This window comes from Tympanuchus pallidicinctus, unplaced genomic scaffold, assembly GCF_026119805.1.
Source record: "Tympanuchus pallidicinctus isolate F22 unplaced genomic scaffold, pur_lepc_1.0 scaffold2, whole genome shotgun sequence".
Classification (NCBI taxonomy): Eukaryota; Metazoa; Chordata; class Aves; order Galliformes; family Phasianidae; genus Tympanuchus; species Tympanuchus pallidicinctus.
In genome coordinates this window covers 673507-689380 of record NW_026294721.1, presented here as the reverse complement: position 1 = coordinate 689380, position 15874 = coordinate 673507, and the positions used below count along the sequence as shown (strand labels likewise).

Here is a 15874-nt window from a genome sequence, read left to right as displayed (position 1 = left end):
TCCTCTTTGCTCTACCAGCCACGAGCTTCTCTTGGTGCACCCATAGCATCGCTGCATGTAATGTAACCTCTGTGTTCTCTGCTCAGGATGAGGGACACGAGCCGGAAGAACAACGTTTTTGCCCAGTTTCGGAAGAACGAGCGGGACAAGCAGAAGCTGATAGACACAGTGGCCAAGCAGCTCCGCGGCCTCATCAACAGCCATCACTCATGAGGGACCCACAGCCTTCCCCACGCCTGGACTTGGGATCCTTGTTCAAAGAGAACAGATGTATTTTTGTATTCGCCTGTATAGTATGGATGAAACCCACTGTTATGACAAAACGTTGTTAAATAATCCCGGGGCAGGTAGGTGGCACGCTGCTGGTGGAGAGGAGGTGGTGTCAGCAGTCACCATTCTGAACTCCTATTTTCAGGGGTTTGCAAAAGCAACGGGAAAACCTGAAGCCTGAGCGAGAAGTTCACACCCAGATGATGGGTTGGTTGGGTGTTTTTTGTGTGCGTGTGGTTGGGTTGGGTTTCTGGTTTTTAATTTTTTCATTTCTTTTTTTTTTTGTAAGCCAAATTCAAAGAATTGGTTTGACTTCCTTTTGTTAAGTTATTCAGCTGCAGAAGAACAAGGGATCACGAGAAGCATAGGGAGGAGCTGTGGTTTCAGGTTCTTCTCATTGGCTCTGCTCAAAAGAGCACGCATTCAGAAGGAGGGTCGCTCCTTAGCTTGCATGTTGGGTTTGTGTAGGAGGAGAAGCAGTGATTTCTCAGCCCCTCTGCCCTTTTCCCATAAGGGCTGATTCCCACCCTGGTTCGGAGGTGGCTCCTGGGAGCTGTGACCCTTTGGTGTGTGTGGTGGCACTGCTCAGAGCTGATGCACCCCAAGCTTTTCTTCTGGGACCTGGTGGTGTCTTGAGGCCCTGCACTGGGTATAAAAGGCCTTCAAGAGCTGCCTCGTTGCATAGGAGAAGCTGGGGTGCCTTATGGGGCCAGTATGGGCTGGGTGCTAGGAAAGAAGTGTACAACACTGCTTTGCTTTTCCTTTCCATGCTGACTTGCAGTTCTACTCTCCCATCCTCCCTTCCTGCTGCCATGGTGCCACATCCCTGTGCCTCCAGCACATCCCTCCAACATGGGGACGTCCCCCAAACGTGGGGTGCAGGAGGTTCCCCCTGGAGTAGCATTGTGCACCAGCAGCCTGGCTCTGAATGACAGAGCTCCGCTCTGCTCTGTGCTCTGGAGCTACCCGTGCATCATCAGCCAAAATCAAGGCAGTCTTTGAGGACCACGTCAGCTATCAACAGGATGTTAATCCCGGGCTTCAGGTTACAGAGAGAAGGGACTTTTGCCCTTATCTTTTCATTCCCCTTTTGACTCTCCTTACCGCAGGTGAAAGCTTATCCGGCCGCTTCCCCCACTGCCAAATCCTGACGCTGTGCTCAAGGGAATTCAAAACCCTTATTGTGAATGGCAGGGCCCTTTCTAACACCATTCAAATGCGTGGGGCCGTTGGCTCTCAGACCACTTGTGGAAGCTGCTGGGTGGTTCTGAAGCCCTGGTGGGGCTCTGTTCCCCTTCAGCTCCCCATTGCAGGGTCCTGAGCTGCACAGGGACAGGATTTGTCCATGTGTCACCCAGCTGAGGCTGCAGAAGGGAGCATTTGGGCTCTTTGCTTTCTGCCCATGAGCACTTCTGGCTTTGTATTTTTGGCTCCATTCACACTCCAGCTCTGGATGCACGAAGCAGTGATATGTCACCTTCCTTCTTTGTTCCTCAGCCCTTTTGGGAAGGGTATATGAATCCTGAAATAGGCACATTGCTAGCAATGAGCTCGTGGGGCTTTGTCCCATCACCACAACCTCCAGCCACCACAAGCAGTGCATTATTTCCATTAATACCAGGGAAGAGCTGGAACTTGGCTTTATGGCTCCTTTCTTTGAGAGGATTGAAGGATACTTTGAAATACATACAAGAAGGATGGAAAAAAAAAGAAGCAGATGGATGACAGTTGTGTGGCCAGCAAGGGACCATATGATGTGATCCACCCAAGGGGACCCTCCAGCTAGGGATAGGTGACAGGGGACACGTGGTGGCAGAAGCAGGTGGGACCATCTGCTTTGAGCATCCTTTGAGCAGCAGAGCTCAGAGATTGAAGCAAAAACCCAATGGCGGGAGGAGGAGGGAGGTTTCAGTGCACGAGGCACTCAGTGAAGGGCCATCCAGTCACAAGCACTTTAAAACACTTCAGAATCACGCTGCTACAGATGCTGGCAACGGCATAACAGAGCATCAGCAAGCATGACAAATAGAGCACTCTGGTGTTTCCAGTTGTTATTAGTGGGAGGATAGACTGTCAAACCCAATTTCTAAAAGCATTTCTCAGCCGCTGACATCGCTGCTGGATGAGGAGGTGCCTTTTGCACACTGAGGATTTTCCTCCAGCAGGGAGAAGAGAGCAGGACCATGCAGCATCACCCCCATGAGCTGGGGAAAGCAGCCTGCTCCTGGCTTGGAATCTGGGGTTTTTTTTTTATCCCCAAGGAGCAGCTCCTGTATTGCATTAAGTATCCCAGAGTGGCTGTGGCTCAGGGTGAGCTCTGCTCCACGGAGTGGGGCTGGCAACTGGGATGTGCTGCTGGGAAAGCTCAGCCCAGCCCCATCAGATTCAGGGAGTTTCTGATTTTGGGAGGTCAAGCACCTAACCACAAGTCACATCACGGGCATGAAAAATGGAATTTTGGTGCTCTGGTCCTAATTAACTTTTTGTTCCGAGAGATGCACGTCCATCCCTTCAAAATAAAATTAATCTTTTAAACAGACTGCTTAAAAATCCCTGGAAGACGTTTAAAGTCCCCTCTAAATTGCTTACTAATGACTGGTATCCTCTGATACGGATGGTATTGCTTATGAGGGAAAGGTTGTTGCTATAAATCTGTGATCTGGGGGGAGGTAGGAGCTGAACCCGCTGCTGTAACCATCAGTTTGCAATCCCCAGAACAAATAATGCTGCTATTAACACATCCATGTACATACGTTGGTCATTCCTTAGGTTTTAAAGCAATGGCTGTAGTAAGGAGTGGGTGAGCCTCCCTCTCCCTGTAGCTTGGCAAACAATTCAGCACCATTGGATTAGAAAAGAAAAAAAAAAAAGAAGAAAAAAAAAAGAAGAAAAACAAAGAAAAACAAAGCTTGCCTTCCTGAGAAACATTCACTTCTCTTATTTTCCTTAAAACCTCCTTGGAATAGTTTTTTGGGGCACCTCTAAGGCACCAAGCTGCAGAGCAAATCATAAAGGGAACAGCTTTGAACACTCCCTCCTCCATCTCTATCCCAATCTCCATTACAATCCCAACCCCAATCCCCACTGCTGTCTCAATCGCATCCCCAGTCCCCATTGCCATCCAAATCCCCATCCTTATCCCAACCACAGTCCCCAGCACCATCCCAGTCCCAACACCAACCCCATACCCCATCACCATCCCAATCCCCATCACCATCCCAATCTCCATCACTATCCCAATCCCCATCACCTTCCCAATCCCCATCGCCATCCCAATCCCCATCACCTTCCCAATCCCCATCACCATCCCAATCCCCATCACCATCCCAATCCCCATCACCATCCCAATCTCCATCACTATCCCAATCCCCATCACCTTCCCAATCCCCATCACCATCCCAATCCCCATCACCATCCCAATCCCCATCACCATCCCAATCCCCATCGCCATCCCAATCCCCATCACCTTCCCAATCCCCATCGCCATCCCAATCCCCATCACCTTCCCAATCCCCATCACCATCCCAATCCCCATCACCATCCCAATCCCCATCACCTTCCCAATCCGCATCACCATCCCAATCCCCATCACCATCCCAATCCCAAAAAACAATCCCCATCGTCATCCCAATGCCAACCCCAATCCCCATTGTGATTCCAACTTGCATTGCCACCCCAATTCCAACCCCAATCCCCATCCTCATCCCAACAACCGTCCCCACCACCACCATCCCAACACCCATCATCATCCCAGCACCAACTCCAATCCCCACTGCCATCCCAATCCCCATCACCATCCCAATCCCAACCCCCACCACCATCCCAACCTCAACACCAATCTCCGTCCCAATCCCAACCCCAACTCCCATCTCCATCCCAGTTCCCATCTCCAACCCCACCCCTATCCCAACTCCAGTCTCCATCCCATCCCTCAGTGCCTACTGGCTGCTTGTGTTGTTGCCTTTTTGAGGGGGAGGAGCGTGATTTTGTAAACTAATGATGTGGTGAAGACAGCTTTTTTTGCACAAGTTGTTGCACAATAAGGGGAAAAATTAGTAAATTAGGTTTAACTTTAAAGGGAACTTTTTTTTGTTTTTTTCCTTAAAACTCACTAGCAGAGCTACTGATTACAAACAAAGAAAAACTGACCGATTGAGAAACGAACTGCATGGTTTACAGGTTAAATTGCGTTAGAAATTAGCATGTTGACTTCAACTGTACATTTATCCTATTGTAACTTCCATTAAACAATACAGCATATAACTGTTTAAATAAGTGCCTGTGCTTACGTGGCTGTGTTACTGCTGCAGAGGCGCTGCCTTTGCCTTCATCTCTTGCAGCAAAAAAATCCCATATTGTGTAATTCAGCATCCCTTTGTGCACCTGGAGGAGGTTTGCTGCCTGTTTGTATGGTCTGCCCTGGGAAAACCACCCCACTGAGTCCCACACTCCACATCACATTGGCATGCTGGGGGCTAAAGCCAATCTTTGCCTAATTCTGTGGCTATTTTAATTGGTTTCCTGCATAAACAAGCATGATTACACCCAAGTGTTGAGTAGCCACCTTCAAGGAACGTGCATTTTGCTCTCATTGATCGCATCTATGTCTGCAAATATGGGGGAAGTAATCCTGAGCAGGAATTAAGATTTGGAGGGCAGAGCAAAGATAATAGGCACTTCATCAAGGCAGAGGGGATTGCATTAGCTTTCCACGGGGAACCTTTTTGCCTGCTCACATTGCATATTTTCTAAGATGGTATTTATCATCCTTTGCAATATGATGATTATATTAGTGGTTTTTGGTTTTTTTCTGGCCCTAACCACATTAAGATATTAGATTCCTCACGTAACTCCCAGCCTCGGCACTGGGATGTGCAAGATGTTTGACCCCACGGCACATTGGAAATTAAAGTGATACCAAATCAACGTGACATGCTCTAATTAAAAACCAGCAAGCTGGGAAATCTCAGCACGGAGACAGCTTCCATAGGGCATCTCCATGTGCTGGGTGACACTGCACACCTGCCCCACTGCAGGCAATGGGGAGGAACACAGGAAGGACCCAGGAGAATGATGCAGGAGGAGAGGATTTAGGGGGCTCCTTTCTGGAAGGAGGTTCCAATCCAATGGCGGGTTCAATGCGAAGTCCTGGTAAGCATCTCTTAAAATTAGAGAATGGTGTTTCTCAGTTTGACATCTTTGGGATGCTGTACTTCTGTAACTGGGATTTAACGTCTCCAGCAGTGGCTCAGTGCTTTGCTTTTCTTGTAAAAGCACCATGTCAGGTTGGGCTGTCGCCATCACCATTGCTTCATGGGGTCTGCACACCTTTAACATATTTGGACCTTTCAATTCTGGTGCTCTTGCCTTCTCCAATACAAAGGGATTTCTGCTTAAAGCAGGACTGTCGCTAGAGCAGGATAGCCAGGGCTTTATGTGACCAAGTCTTGGAAACCTTCATGGATGGACATCTCTTACCTTGCTGGTTGCCTGTCCCAGAGCTGCACCACCCTCCCAACACCACCTCCCAACCTGAGCACCCATTTGTGCCCTGCTGTGTTCTCTCTCACTGCCTCTCTCCTCTTTGCATCAACCTTTGGTGTAGTTGGCCACGGTGAGACAGCAAGCCCACAGCTTGGTGCAGGCATCATAGAATATCCCAAGCTGAAAAGGACCCATAAGGATGATGGAGTCCAACTCATTCAGTCTGTGTTCTGCCTCATCCTGGGACTGCCTGGAAAAGGAAAATCCCATGACTGGATGGAGACAGGCTTATCTGACAACCTTGCTTTCCTGCAACCTCAGCCAACCTCATCAAGGAAGGAGGTGAAGAGGTAAACCGAGGTGAAGGCAAGAAGGGACAGAGACAAGAGGAAACAAGAGCGCAGAAATATCTGCTGAAAAGTGTTTGTCTCGCCTGCCTTGATGCAAAATAAGGAGTAACAAAACCTCCCTGCTTGTGGTTGCTTGTGGATTTGGGAATCAGCTCTTCAGAGAACTCCAACAAAAGGCAACAGGAAAGAAAACCTTGTTGGATGATAAGTGAACTCTGAGCAGAGGCTGGAGGCTGCTAAGGAGCCAAATGCTTCACAGCCAAGCCCCAGGTCAATGTGGGACCAGGTAGGGGTGGCCCTGAATTCCCCATCTCACCAGATGCAGGTCACGTGTTGGGAACACTGCCCAAAACACCTGGGCTCCCATCAGACCTCAAAACCTCTTCTGAGTGTCTGCTTCTCGAAGCTTAGATTGATCACATCAGGTCCTGTGCTGTTAAATTGATACCATGCAGGTTTAAATCTCCACGTTAATGAATGAGGAGTTTTTGTCCCAGGACACCTATTTGGAGGCCATCCAGCATCTCACTTTTCAGGTGCTTAGAGGTCTCTATCCTGCATCCTGCTGCTGTTGGTAGCCAATTTCTTCCTTTTGTATCAGCTCTTCAACTCCTGGCACTGAGAGACGTGGTTTAGTGAGCATGGTGGTGATGGGTTTAATGGCTGGACACTCGTTTTAGAAAAGACCTCTAAGATCTCCAAACCCAACCCCAGCAAATCCCACCATGCCCACTAAATCATAACCCCAGGTGCCACATCTCCATGGTCCTTGAACACCTCCAGGGATGGTGATTCCACCACCAGGGCAGCCAGTGCCAGTGCCCAACCACTCCTTCCAGTTGATCATTTTAAACTGAAGGCTCTTGTCTCGGTGCAGGACCAAGTGCTTTGCACCCATCTCATCCTCCTGCCTTCACGCTGCTCAGTGGGATTGTTCAGCTCTTCCCAGCTGACACCACCACGATCCCTGTTGGGTGCTGATGGTGTTCTGCTGAATTTCTTCTGGTGTGAAACAACACATTTTGGGCAGGCTGGGCATTTTTGGATGGATGAGAGAATATGGCCAACTTTATGAGACTTCTTACCCATAAGAGCAAGATAGGCGGAAGGATGCTGAGCCAGAAGGGCTGCTCTCCAAGGATTTAAAGTTTGCAGGACTGAAGAGTTCAGAGCAAAAATGGAAGGTGAAATCTGGTAGAAACTGCTGTCATCACACACCTGGAGAGCTCAGGTGGAGGCTGTTGGAGCAGATAAAAGAAATGTGAGAAGGGAGAAGGGGGTGGTGATAGTGTGGCCTGTGTTTGGAGTGGGTGTGAGAGCAGCTGGTGTGAGGAATGGGTGAACTCCAAGAGGAGCAAATGGGAAGATATGGGAGGAGGATGCATTGGATTTGGAAGGTAAAAGTGGGTCATGTGGGGGGTACCCTGGCTTGGGAGTCACAGTGACAAGAAAGGTGCAAGATAGATGGTAAGGAAGGTAAGAGTGCGGGGAGGGAAGAAATAGGATGGGACTGTTGGGAGGAAGCAGGGCTTTTCTTCATCCTTCCTCCATGCTTCCCCAGTGTTTTGTCTTGATGTGTGGCAGCATGTCCGACCCCCAGGTGGGATCCAGCAGCTGGTGACAGCCCCTTCATCTTTGCTGCGTGCTGTGATTATGAGCCCCACGTGGCTTTGCGGCCCTGCTAATTGCATTCTGCGGGGCAGTAATTGAATGAAGGCTCACGAGAGCCATGGATCAAAGGCAGGCACCCATCAATATCTGCCTGCCCCGCAATCCGATTAGCGGGGAGAGGGCATAAATCACAGCTGCCCCTCCCTGACCCGGCAATACTTAATGCAGGTACGGCGCCCAGCCAGCGTCGGGGAAATGGGATTTGCCCACGAAAGGTTAAGCAGTGCTGCAGATGAAAAATGACTGCGTTGCCACATCCCCTCGGCGGTCATTCATCTCCGTGCCGTTTGCCGTGGGACCAGGGGCTGCCTGAGCAGTGTTTGGGAGGCCATCATTCAACGTCACAGGGATGTGTGAAATGCTAAAGATTCCCCCCCCCCCCGCCTTGTTGGGGCATGAGGCGGCTGTTTGGGCTCGTTAGCCATTTGTACTCATTAGCCAGCCCTCAGCAGATGCGGGGTGGTTGTTTGAGGGGTTGATTTCTCTTTCTCTGGTCTCTGGCCACTTGTTGCTCCACCAAGACGCTACTGAAGGTGTCCTGCTTCTTCTCCAGCCACGCTCTTGGAAATGAAGCCATGCTGCAAGAGGCCTGGATGGTTGCACCTCAGGCTGTTGCCTTCTTGGGGCCTCCTATAAGCTGTGTGCTCCTAGGGGATGCTTACAACCCCATCTCATCTCATCATCATCTGAAAATCTGGCAATGTTTCTCCATCATAAGGTGCCAAAGCTATGGCTAAATACAATGCTTGCCTCTTCCTGCCCCCAAAAGTTTTCTCTCTGCCCTGCCATCCTCCTTCTAAGCCAGAGCTGTGGGTTTTCCAGAGCAGAGCATTTAGGGTGACTGGATCTCCAGGTATGTTTCTGTTTGCGTTCTGTTTCCAAACAGGATGGCAAACAGCCCCAAGCTGCCCTATCTGAATGCATCATCCCTTCCTGCCCGTCTGTGCTCTTCCAATTCCTCATGACATCATGATTGGAATTAGATTAAACCCATAGAAGGGTTTAGAAGGGGAGAAGTGTCCTTCAAGTGAGTACCCCTAACATTGCCTGCACTGAGGGATGGAGTCCTCTGCAAGACCTGATGGCACAAGAACCCTCAGCTCCCACCTGAAATTGCAGCAAAAGGTCTGGGGCTCTCTGAGGCAATGAGGTTTGCTTTATAACAAGAGGCAGATTTCCCAGATTTGCTTTTTTGTGGGGATTGCCTACATATGGCTGCGCTGTAGAGAGGAAGATTGTGGCCTGGGGGCTGAGGGCAGGGTAAAGAACAGCCTGTAGTCACTCCATTTGGTATAGTGTGTGTTTGCAGCAGGTGGAGCAGAGAGTATGGTGCAGGAACTCTGAGCTGAGATGCATCCACCTCTGAGGAGTCCTCCTGCTTCTCTATGGAAAGATAATTTCAAAATCAAAGATGTAAACTGGGGTGGTAAATTCCTGGAGATAACAGCTGTGGTCTCTTGATTGGGGTGGGTGGGCACAACTTGAACACCATCCAGCATAGGGCTGGTGAGCTGATTGAAGCATCTTTATGCCTGGTTTTGGGTTCAAATCCTATTGGATAATACTTCATGGGAAGGATGTCTGTTCCACTCGAAGTAAGTGGTGGAGGGAGGGATCTAAACAGCTCTTGACGTGGCCACAAGTCCCCCATGCTGTGTGATACATCATCCTTTGCATCTTTCAGCATTGCAAGCTTGACCAGTGCAGGGAGAAATCCACACCAACTAGCTGGTCCTGCACATCCAGACCCCAGCAAAGGTGAAGGTTCAGCTTTCCTGCTCAGCTCCAGTGTTCCCCAACATCGTGTTTGTGAGCTCTGCCTTCAGATCATGCATGTGGGGGCATGCAGGGGTAGATAAGCATCTCTCTTGGGTTTGGCCCCAGGGTGCAGCCTTTATGGAAAATCCAGCCTGGCTTTGGCCACTGAATACAGCATGTGTCAGGACTGGCCTTCTGGGGTTCCTGGCACAACATTTTCCCCACCAAGGCTTCGGCTCTGGACCAAACCCTTCATCCCAACCCAGGAAAACATTTCACACCTGCTCGAGTGCTTTCAAGCCACTGGGATGCTTTCCCAGGTCGAGCTGCAGCAGGGGCCCTGGGGCTGCGTCTATCCCAGCAAATTAAATAGTTCCAGGGTTCAGACACCAATTATCCTCACTGTTAAATTATTAGCGCTCACCCAGCTAATAATGAGACGTGGTTCGGGAGCTTGCACAGCCCCAAGTGCTGCATTCAGTGTTGGGTCATTCACTACGAGGAAGATAGTGGACAACTCCAGGGCCTCAGAGAAGAACAACAGGGCTAAGAGGGGTCTGGAGCACAGCTTTTATGGGGAGAGGCTGAGGGAATGGGATGGGTCAGTCTGGAGAACAGGAATGAGGCTCAGGGGAGACCTTGCTGCTATGTACAACTCCCTGGAAGGAGGTTGGAGTGAGGCGGGGGTTGGTAATAGCAACAGGATAAGAGGTGATGATGGCCTCAGGCTGCCCCAGGTGAGGGTCAGGTTGGATATTAGGAGACATTCCATCTCCAAAATAGCAGGACGTGGTCAGTGGTCATGGTGAATGGGTTGAACTTGGACTTGGGGATCCATCAGATCTCTTCCAACCTTAATGATTCTATGAGCCCTTCTCAGCAGGTGAGCTGGATATGGCAGCCCCATTTTTGGCATGCAGAGGAGGATAATTCCATGGGTAATTCCATGGATAATTCCAAAGGCTTGTTCCTGCCCCATGGCCTCGGGGCTGGGGATGGACCCAGACACGCCAGGACAGCCACATCTTCCATGGCTGCAGTCAGCCTGGCGTATTTACAGCTCAGATCTGGAGTTTGGGTGGTTACCAAGCACATTGCAGTGAATAACTGAGTGATAGTAATTAATTATAATTACCAACAGACCTATGCATTAACAGTAGCATCTCTATTTTATGTTCTTGGTTTGTTGTTTTTTTTCTTTGTTTTTTTGTTGTTTTTTTTTTTCCAGGATGCTTATTTTTAACTATTATGACCAGGTCTGCAGCAGCTGCTGGTGTCATCACAGGGAAAGCACAAACTCCTGGCTCAAAGAGAACAAGAAGCCCCCTGCTTTCCCACCAGAGCCTCAGCCAGCTCCTGCCATGCTTCCCAGGCTCACCAGGAAGCCACTTTCCCTATGACACTGCAAGTGGTGCATATGGGGACTGTCACTGAAGAAGGCTCCATGTTCGCTTTTCTTTCCCTTAATCCAGGGAACAACTTTCTCATTATTTTATTCTTTTATCATTTTAACTGTAGTCGACCAGGAGCTTCTCAAAAGCAGGTGAAAGTGATTGTGATGAAGACGTGACCCCGGAGTCACCCTGCTGCCATTCCCACCTGTGTGAGCCTGTGACTAAGGGACATCTAAGTTACTAAAGACACACCTAAGTTGCTTGGCTCCTTTCTAAATATTTCTTACAGCTGCCCTCCCCACCCTGCTGGGGAAATCACACCCAAGGAAAGTGGAGTGGCTCTGCTGTGCCCAAGTAGAGCTGGATGGCCTAGGGATGCTAAAGGGACCCATTTTCCTCACCAAAAAATAATGGAAGGAAAGCAAGGCAAGGTGTGAGCTTGGCTTAAATATGGATCTTTTTGATGAAGTCCTGTGGGTAAGTCAGCAAGGAACACAGAATCACAGAATGGCCAGGGTTGGAAGGGACCTCAGGGATTGTGAAGCTCCAATCCCCTGCCACATGCAGGGCCACCAACCTCCCCATTTCATACCAGCCCAGGCTGCCCAGGGCCCCATCCAACCTGGCCTTGAACACGTCCAGGGATGGACGGGGCATCACAGCCTCTCTGGGCAGCTGTTCCAGCCCCTCACCACTCTCTCTGTCAAGAACTTCCCCCTCACATCCAAAGAACAGGGCATTTTAAAGCAGTTTTGCTACATTCTTCTTTCACAGAACTGGAAATGAAGTAGTTTACTGCAATGCTCATTAAATCTGCAGTTCTTTGGTTGAGGTTGCCTTTGGGATCTAGCCTTATCTAAGGGGTATAAAAGAAGGTTTTAGTTCCTGGTGGATGGGTTCCAGCTGGGCACTGGGCAAGATCCTGATCCCAAGATTCATCTCCCAGACCCCTACACCAAAAATTTAGAGGTAAAATTCAGTTGCAGTGATCTCTGATATTGACAGTACCAGCATAGAAGCCTAGGGAGCCCCAGGCTGATGCTGTACGAGGAGGATGTTGTTCTCTTTCCCTGGCTCTTTATGGACATCTCAGGTACTTTGGACACCACTATGGAGCTGAGCGTGGGTTGCTGAGACTGGTCTTTGAGTTCTGCAATGGAAAGCTATCAGCACTGGTGTGAGTCAAAGACCTCCATGGACTGAAATTTCCCAGGAGGTGGAACAAGGTGGAATTTTCTCTCCCCTGCTGCACTGTCTACGGATGTACTCATGTGTAAGACAGCAGGAGTGGCATGGGACAGCAGGCAGCCTTTCTTGATGCCACGTGGAGGGCCATCCAGGAGCACATTCACTTTCTGAGTAAGGGAAACCACACTGGCATGGGATGATGCAGGAGAGGCTGCTGGAGAAGCCAGCAAGCAGGGCTGAAGGTCGTCCCTGGTAAGAAAGCTGCTCCCAGCTCCTTGTATGTTGTCTACAAAGCAAATGCCTTGTTCAAACATGCTCCTCCATTGGCAAACAGGAAAAGAAAAGCAATAAAATAATGCTGCTTGGGGCTGGGAGTGGGGAGCTGCTCTGGCTCCACAGAGCTGAGCTGGGGGGAAAGGCAGCAAATGAGAGAAAGCCCTCCACGGTGGAAGAAGCTGGAATGCCCTCTTCTCTTGTGCAGCATGCCTCCATCTTCTGCTCTGATGACAGCAGGGATTAGCTGTGAGAGAGGAGGGTTTGTTGGCACTGTCCCATTTCTGAAGCCCTTTGGGTAGATTCTGTGAGTTGAGTTGGGCACTTCTTCAGCCATGTGAACCAATTCTTGGGAAGGTGATGCCCATGCTATGAGGACCATGAACCAGAATAATAGAATGGCTTAGATAGGAAAGGGACATTAAAGATCACCATTTCCAATGCTCCAGTTCTGCTTGCTCATCTAAGCAAGAGAGGGATTAATCTCATCCAACTTTAGATCCCTGGGTTACTTCTACAGATGACAGATAGGAATAGCCCCTTCCAGCCAGGATTCAACTGACTGATGTTGGTGGCTAACTCTGGATGGGATGGCTTGTGTCACTCTGAGCACAGAAAAAGACTCAACAGATGTCTTCTGCTGAGGGTGAGATGTCAATGTTCAGCCAGAGGAAACTGCTGTGATGTGAATCTTAATGTCTTTCCAGTGAATTTGCTTGGTATGTCCTAGGGTCTGGTCTACTTCTTGCCAACCCAGACTATATTGGCTGTGTTCCTTCACTGTTCTTATCTTTACTCACACACACACACATTATATATATATATATATATACATATATATATAAAATCTAAACTGTGATCAAATGACCCCCCAGAGGATAACTGCATTGTTGGGATTTTATCCTTCCACCATAAAGTGATTCCTCCAGCAACTGAAACATGTTGTAGGCTTCCTTCCATATCAAATGGTGTCTTCGGATGCCAAAAAGAGTGCCCTGATAGACACTGGGAGAAAGCTTATAAAGGTAGGAAATACCTGATGAAAGGAGAGGAGGTAGATCTTTGGAGACACTAGATTCTTGCTCTGGATCTCCATCCCCAAGGATAACATGGGAACTTAGAGAGACACCAGACACTGAGCGGTGTAAGTCATGGGAAGAGTCTTCAGAGTTCAACTTTTTGCTATGGCAGTGCAAAAGCAAAGGTTAATTTGACATTTGACAGCTTTTAAAGGCTTGCTCTCCACTTGCAAGGTAGCATAAACTTTACAGAAGTTGGTGCAGTGGTGTTGGCTTGTGCCTGCTGACTTTGTAGGCTGGTGTTGGAGTGAATGGCCTTGTTATACGATGCCCTTGTGTAAAAGCATCAAGCTGGCATCCATGCAAAGATGGATAGGATGATGGATGAGATATAAAAAAAAATGTTGATATTCATGGTTGTCAGAAAGGGATGGAACCCAAAGCTGGGCTCTCCTTTCACTCCATAGGCATCTGACAGTCATCACTGGGCTTTTCCAAAGGGGAAGAAAGCTTGGGCAGGGCAGAGAGGGAGAAACGCCTCTCCCAAAAGGATCACAGAATCATACAATAGCTTGGGATGGGAGATACCTCAAAGATCATGTTGTTCTCACCCCCTGTCATGGGCAGGGTTGCCCAGTGCTAGACCAGGTTGCCCACAGCCCCATCCAGCCTGACCTTAATGTCCCTCTTAACAAAAAAACTCGTGAGCAAGCCTCTGAGCAGCTATGGAAGATGGTGTTGGGGTTGAGCTGAGGTTGAGCAACAACCAGATGCCATCCCTATAAAAGCGCATCATTTCTCGGTCTCATGGATTTCCCCTCTCTTCAATCTGCCTCCAGTGATCGGTATCCCATCACATAAGCTCTCGTCTTTCTTCACCCACCCCTCACCATCCTCTGTCCTGGAGCTCAGCTTCTGCAGGCTGCACCCCATAGGCCAAAATCCCCTTTTCCCCAGGCTCAGGGCAGGAGCTGCATGCAGGGAAGCCGGGCAGAGGAACAGTAGCTTTTTCTCTTTCCCGGTGACACCGACGTGGTGATCAGAGGAGCTGGCCAGAGTCCTAATGAAGATAAATGAACATCCCCTCTCCTCCGCTCCTCTGGCTTTTATTGATGGGCTGCGGGGTGAAAGGCGAGAGCCTGAGTGTTCATTTAAGCAGACGTCACGAGTTTCTTTGGAGGGGAAGGTGTAAGAAAAACCGCCTTGTGCTTGGAACTTACTCCAAGATGAGCACGCTCGCCTTTACAAGCCTTTCTCCATTCCTTCCCCATCCATCACTTCCCAGGAGCCCTTTGTAAATGCAAATTGCACTTTGATAGAAATAATGCACTGAGCCTCTATTAGTGTCTGTGTAATGGAGAGGGCTATTTTAAGGCCATCATTCTTAGGGGAAGCTCCTCTGTGCCTTATTTTAGGCTGTGTATCAAAAACCAATCTGAAAACCCGCTCCTCCCCTTCTCCCTCCTGTCTGTGCCCATTGCAGGCACCAAGCCCTGGACCACAGGCACGACGATGGGCCAACCTGCATCCTGCAGGCCAACGGGAGCTCCAGCTCTGATTTTTTGGGGCACGATCTCACCCACTGCAGCCATTCCTTCCCCAACCCCTATGTGTGCAGTTTGGCTTCTTGAATCCCAGCTGTAAATGTGTCACGACATGGTGAGTTGCTCCGATGATTTGCAGAGCAGCCCCACCATCCCCGGTGTCTTTCTGTGTCCAGCACACTGATTTTCTCATGTCCTAGGCTGATCTTCTCTCCCTCCTAGAGTGTGGAGCAGCTGCTCCAGCGCTGAAATCAGTTTAAGCTGCTTTAAAAAAAAAAAAAAAAAAAGTATTTTAAGCTATTGGGATCCCTTTCCACACACACACACACGCGCGCTTTGGGAGGTCAGAACAAAACTGCTTTGAACGGTTTAGAAGCAAATCTGAGTCTTCATTCATCTTCATTAATGAGATATTTAACAAGTTCTTTTTAATAACTTCTTGATGTGTGTGCCAAATGAGAGGGGAGAGAGAAAAAGGACGACAACAACCAACAGAAACATATTTGGTGTTTTTGGGGGGTTTTTTGTGTGTGTTTTTTTTTCTTTTTTTTTTTTTTTTTTTTTTTCTGTGAAAGGCCATTATTTTGGTTGTATTTTCTCCTTAAAAGGCCATTTTGCTCCTAAATGCTGCTTTCCCTTGGTATCATCTCACCCCTTGGAGCAATACGGGGTCCTTCTTGCATCCCCTGTGAGCACCACGAAGCAGGGAGGGAGATGCCATTGCCATCACCTTGGGACATGTGCAACATCCTCTGGGGACGTTCCATGGATTGGTTTCTCTGCCTCCTCCCACCTCGTCGGTCTGACCCCTGCTGGGTGCTGGATTGGTTCCCCTTTCTGCAAACCAAAGCTACTCAGCGGTGTGCAAATCATAGAATCATTTGATTCCAAAGGGATCGTTAAAAGTCATCCCGTCCAACTCA

General features: G+C 49.1%; 2 protein-coding genes across 7 annotated transcripts in view; both read left to right on the top strand.

The window, feature by feature from the left end:
- The window catches only part of EXOC6B (exocyst complex component 6B), a 244112-nt gene extending 241305 nt beyond the window's left edge, over positions 1-2807 (top strand). For all 6 annotated transcript variants that reach the window (XM_052681846.1, XM_052681843.1, XM_052681849.1 and 3 more), the window contains one exon: positions 87-2807. In XM_052681846.1, coding sequence (XP_052537806.1) covers positions 87-213 — 127 coding nt within the window. In that variant the 3' untranslated portion in view covers positions 214-2807. The remainder of the gene's footprint in view (positions 1-86) is intronic.
- Positions 2808-3297: 490 nt separating this feature from the next.
- On the top strand, positions 3298-4545 carry LOC128080057 (putative uncharacterized protein DDB_G0290521; the record flags this gene model as incomplete). Its single annotated transcript, XM_052681865.1, has 2 exons — positions 3298-3646; positions 3683-4545. Coding segments are annotated over 2 exons (906 nt in total), but the record flags the coding sequence as incomplete, so codon positions are not given.
- Positions 4546-15874: the final 11329 nt, after the last annotated feature.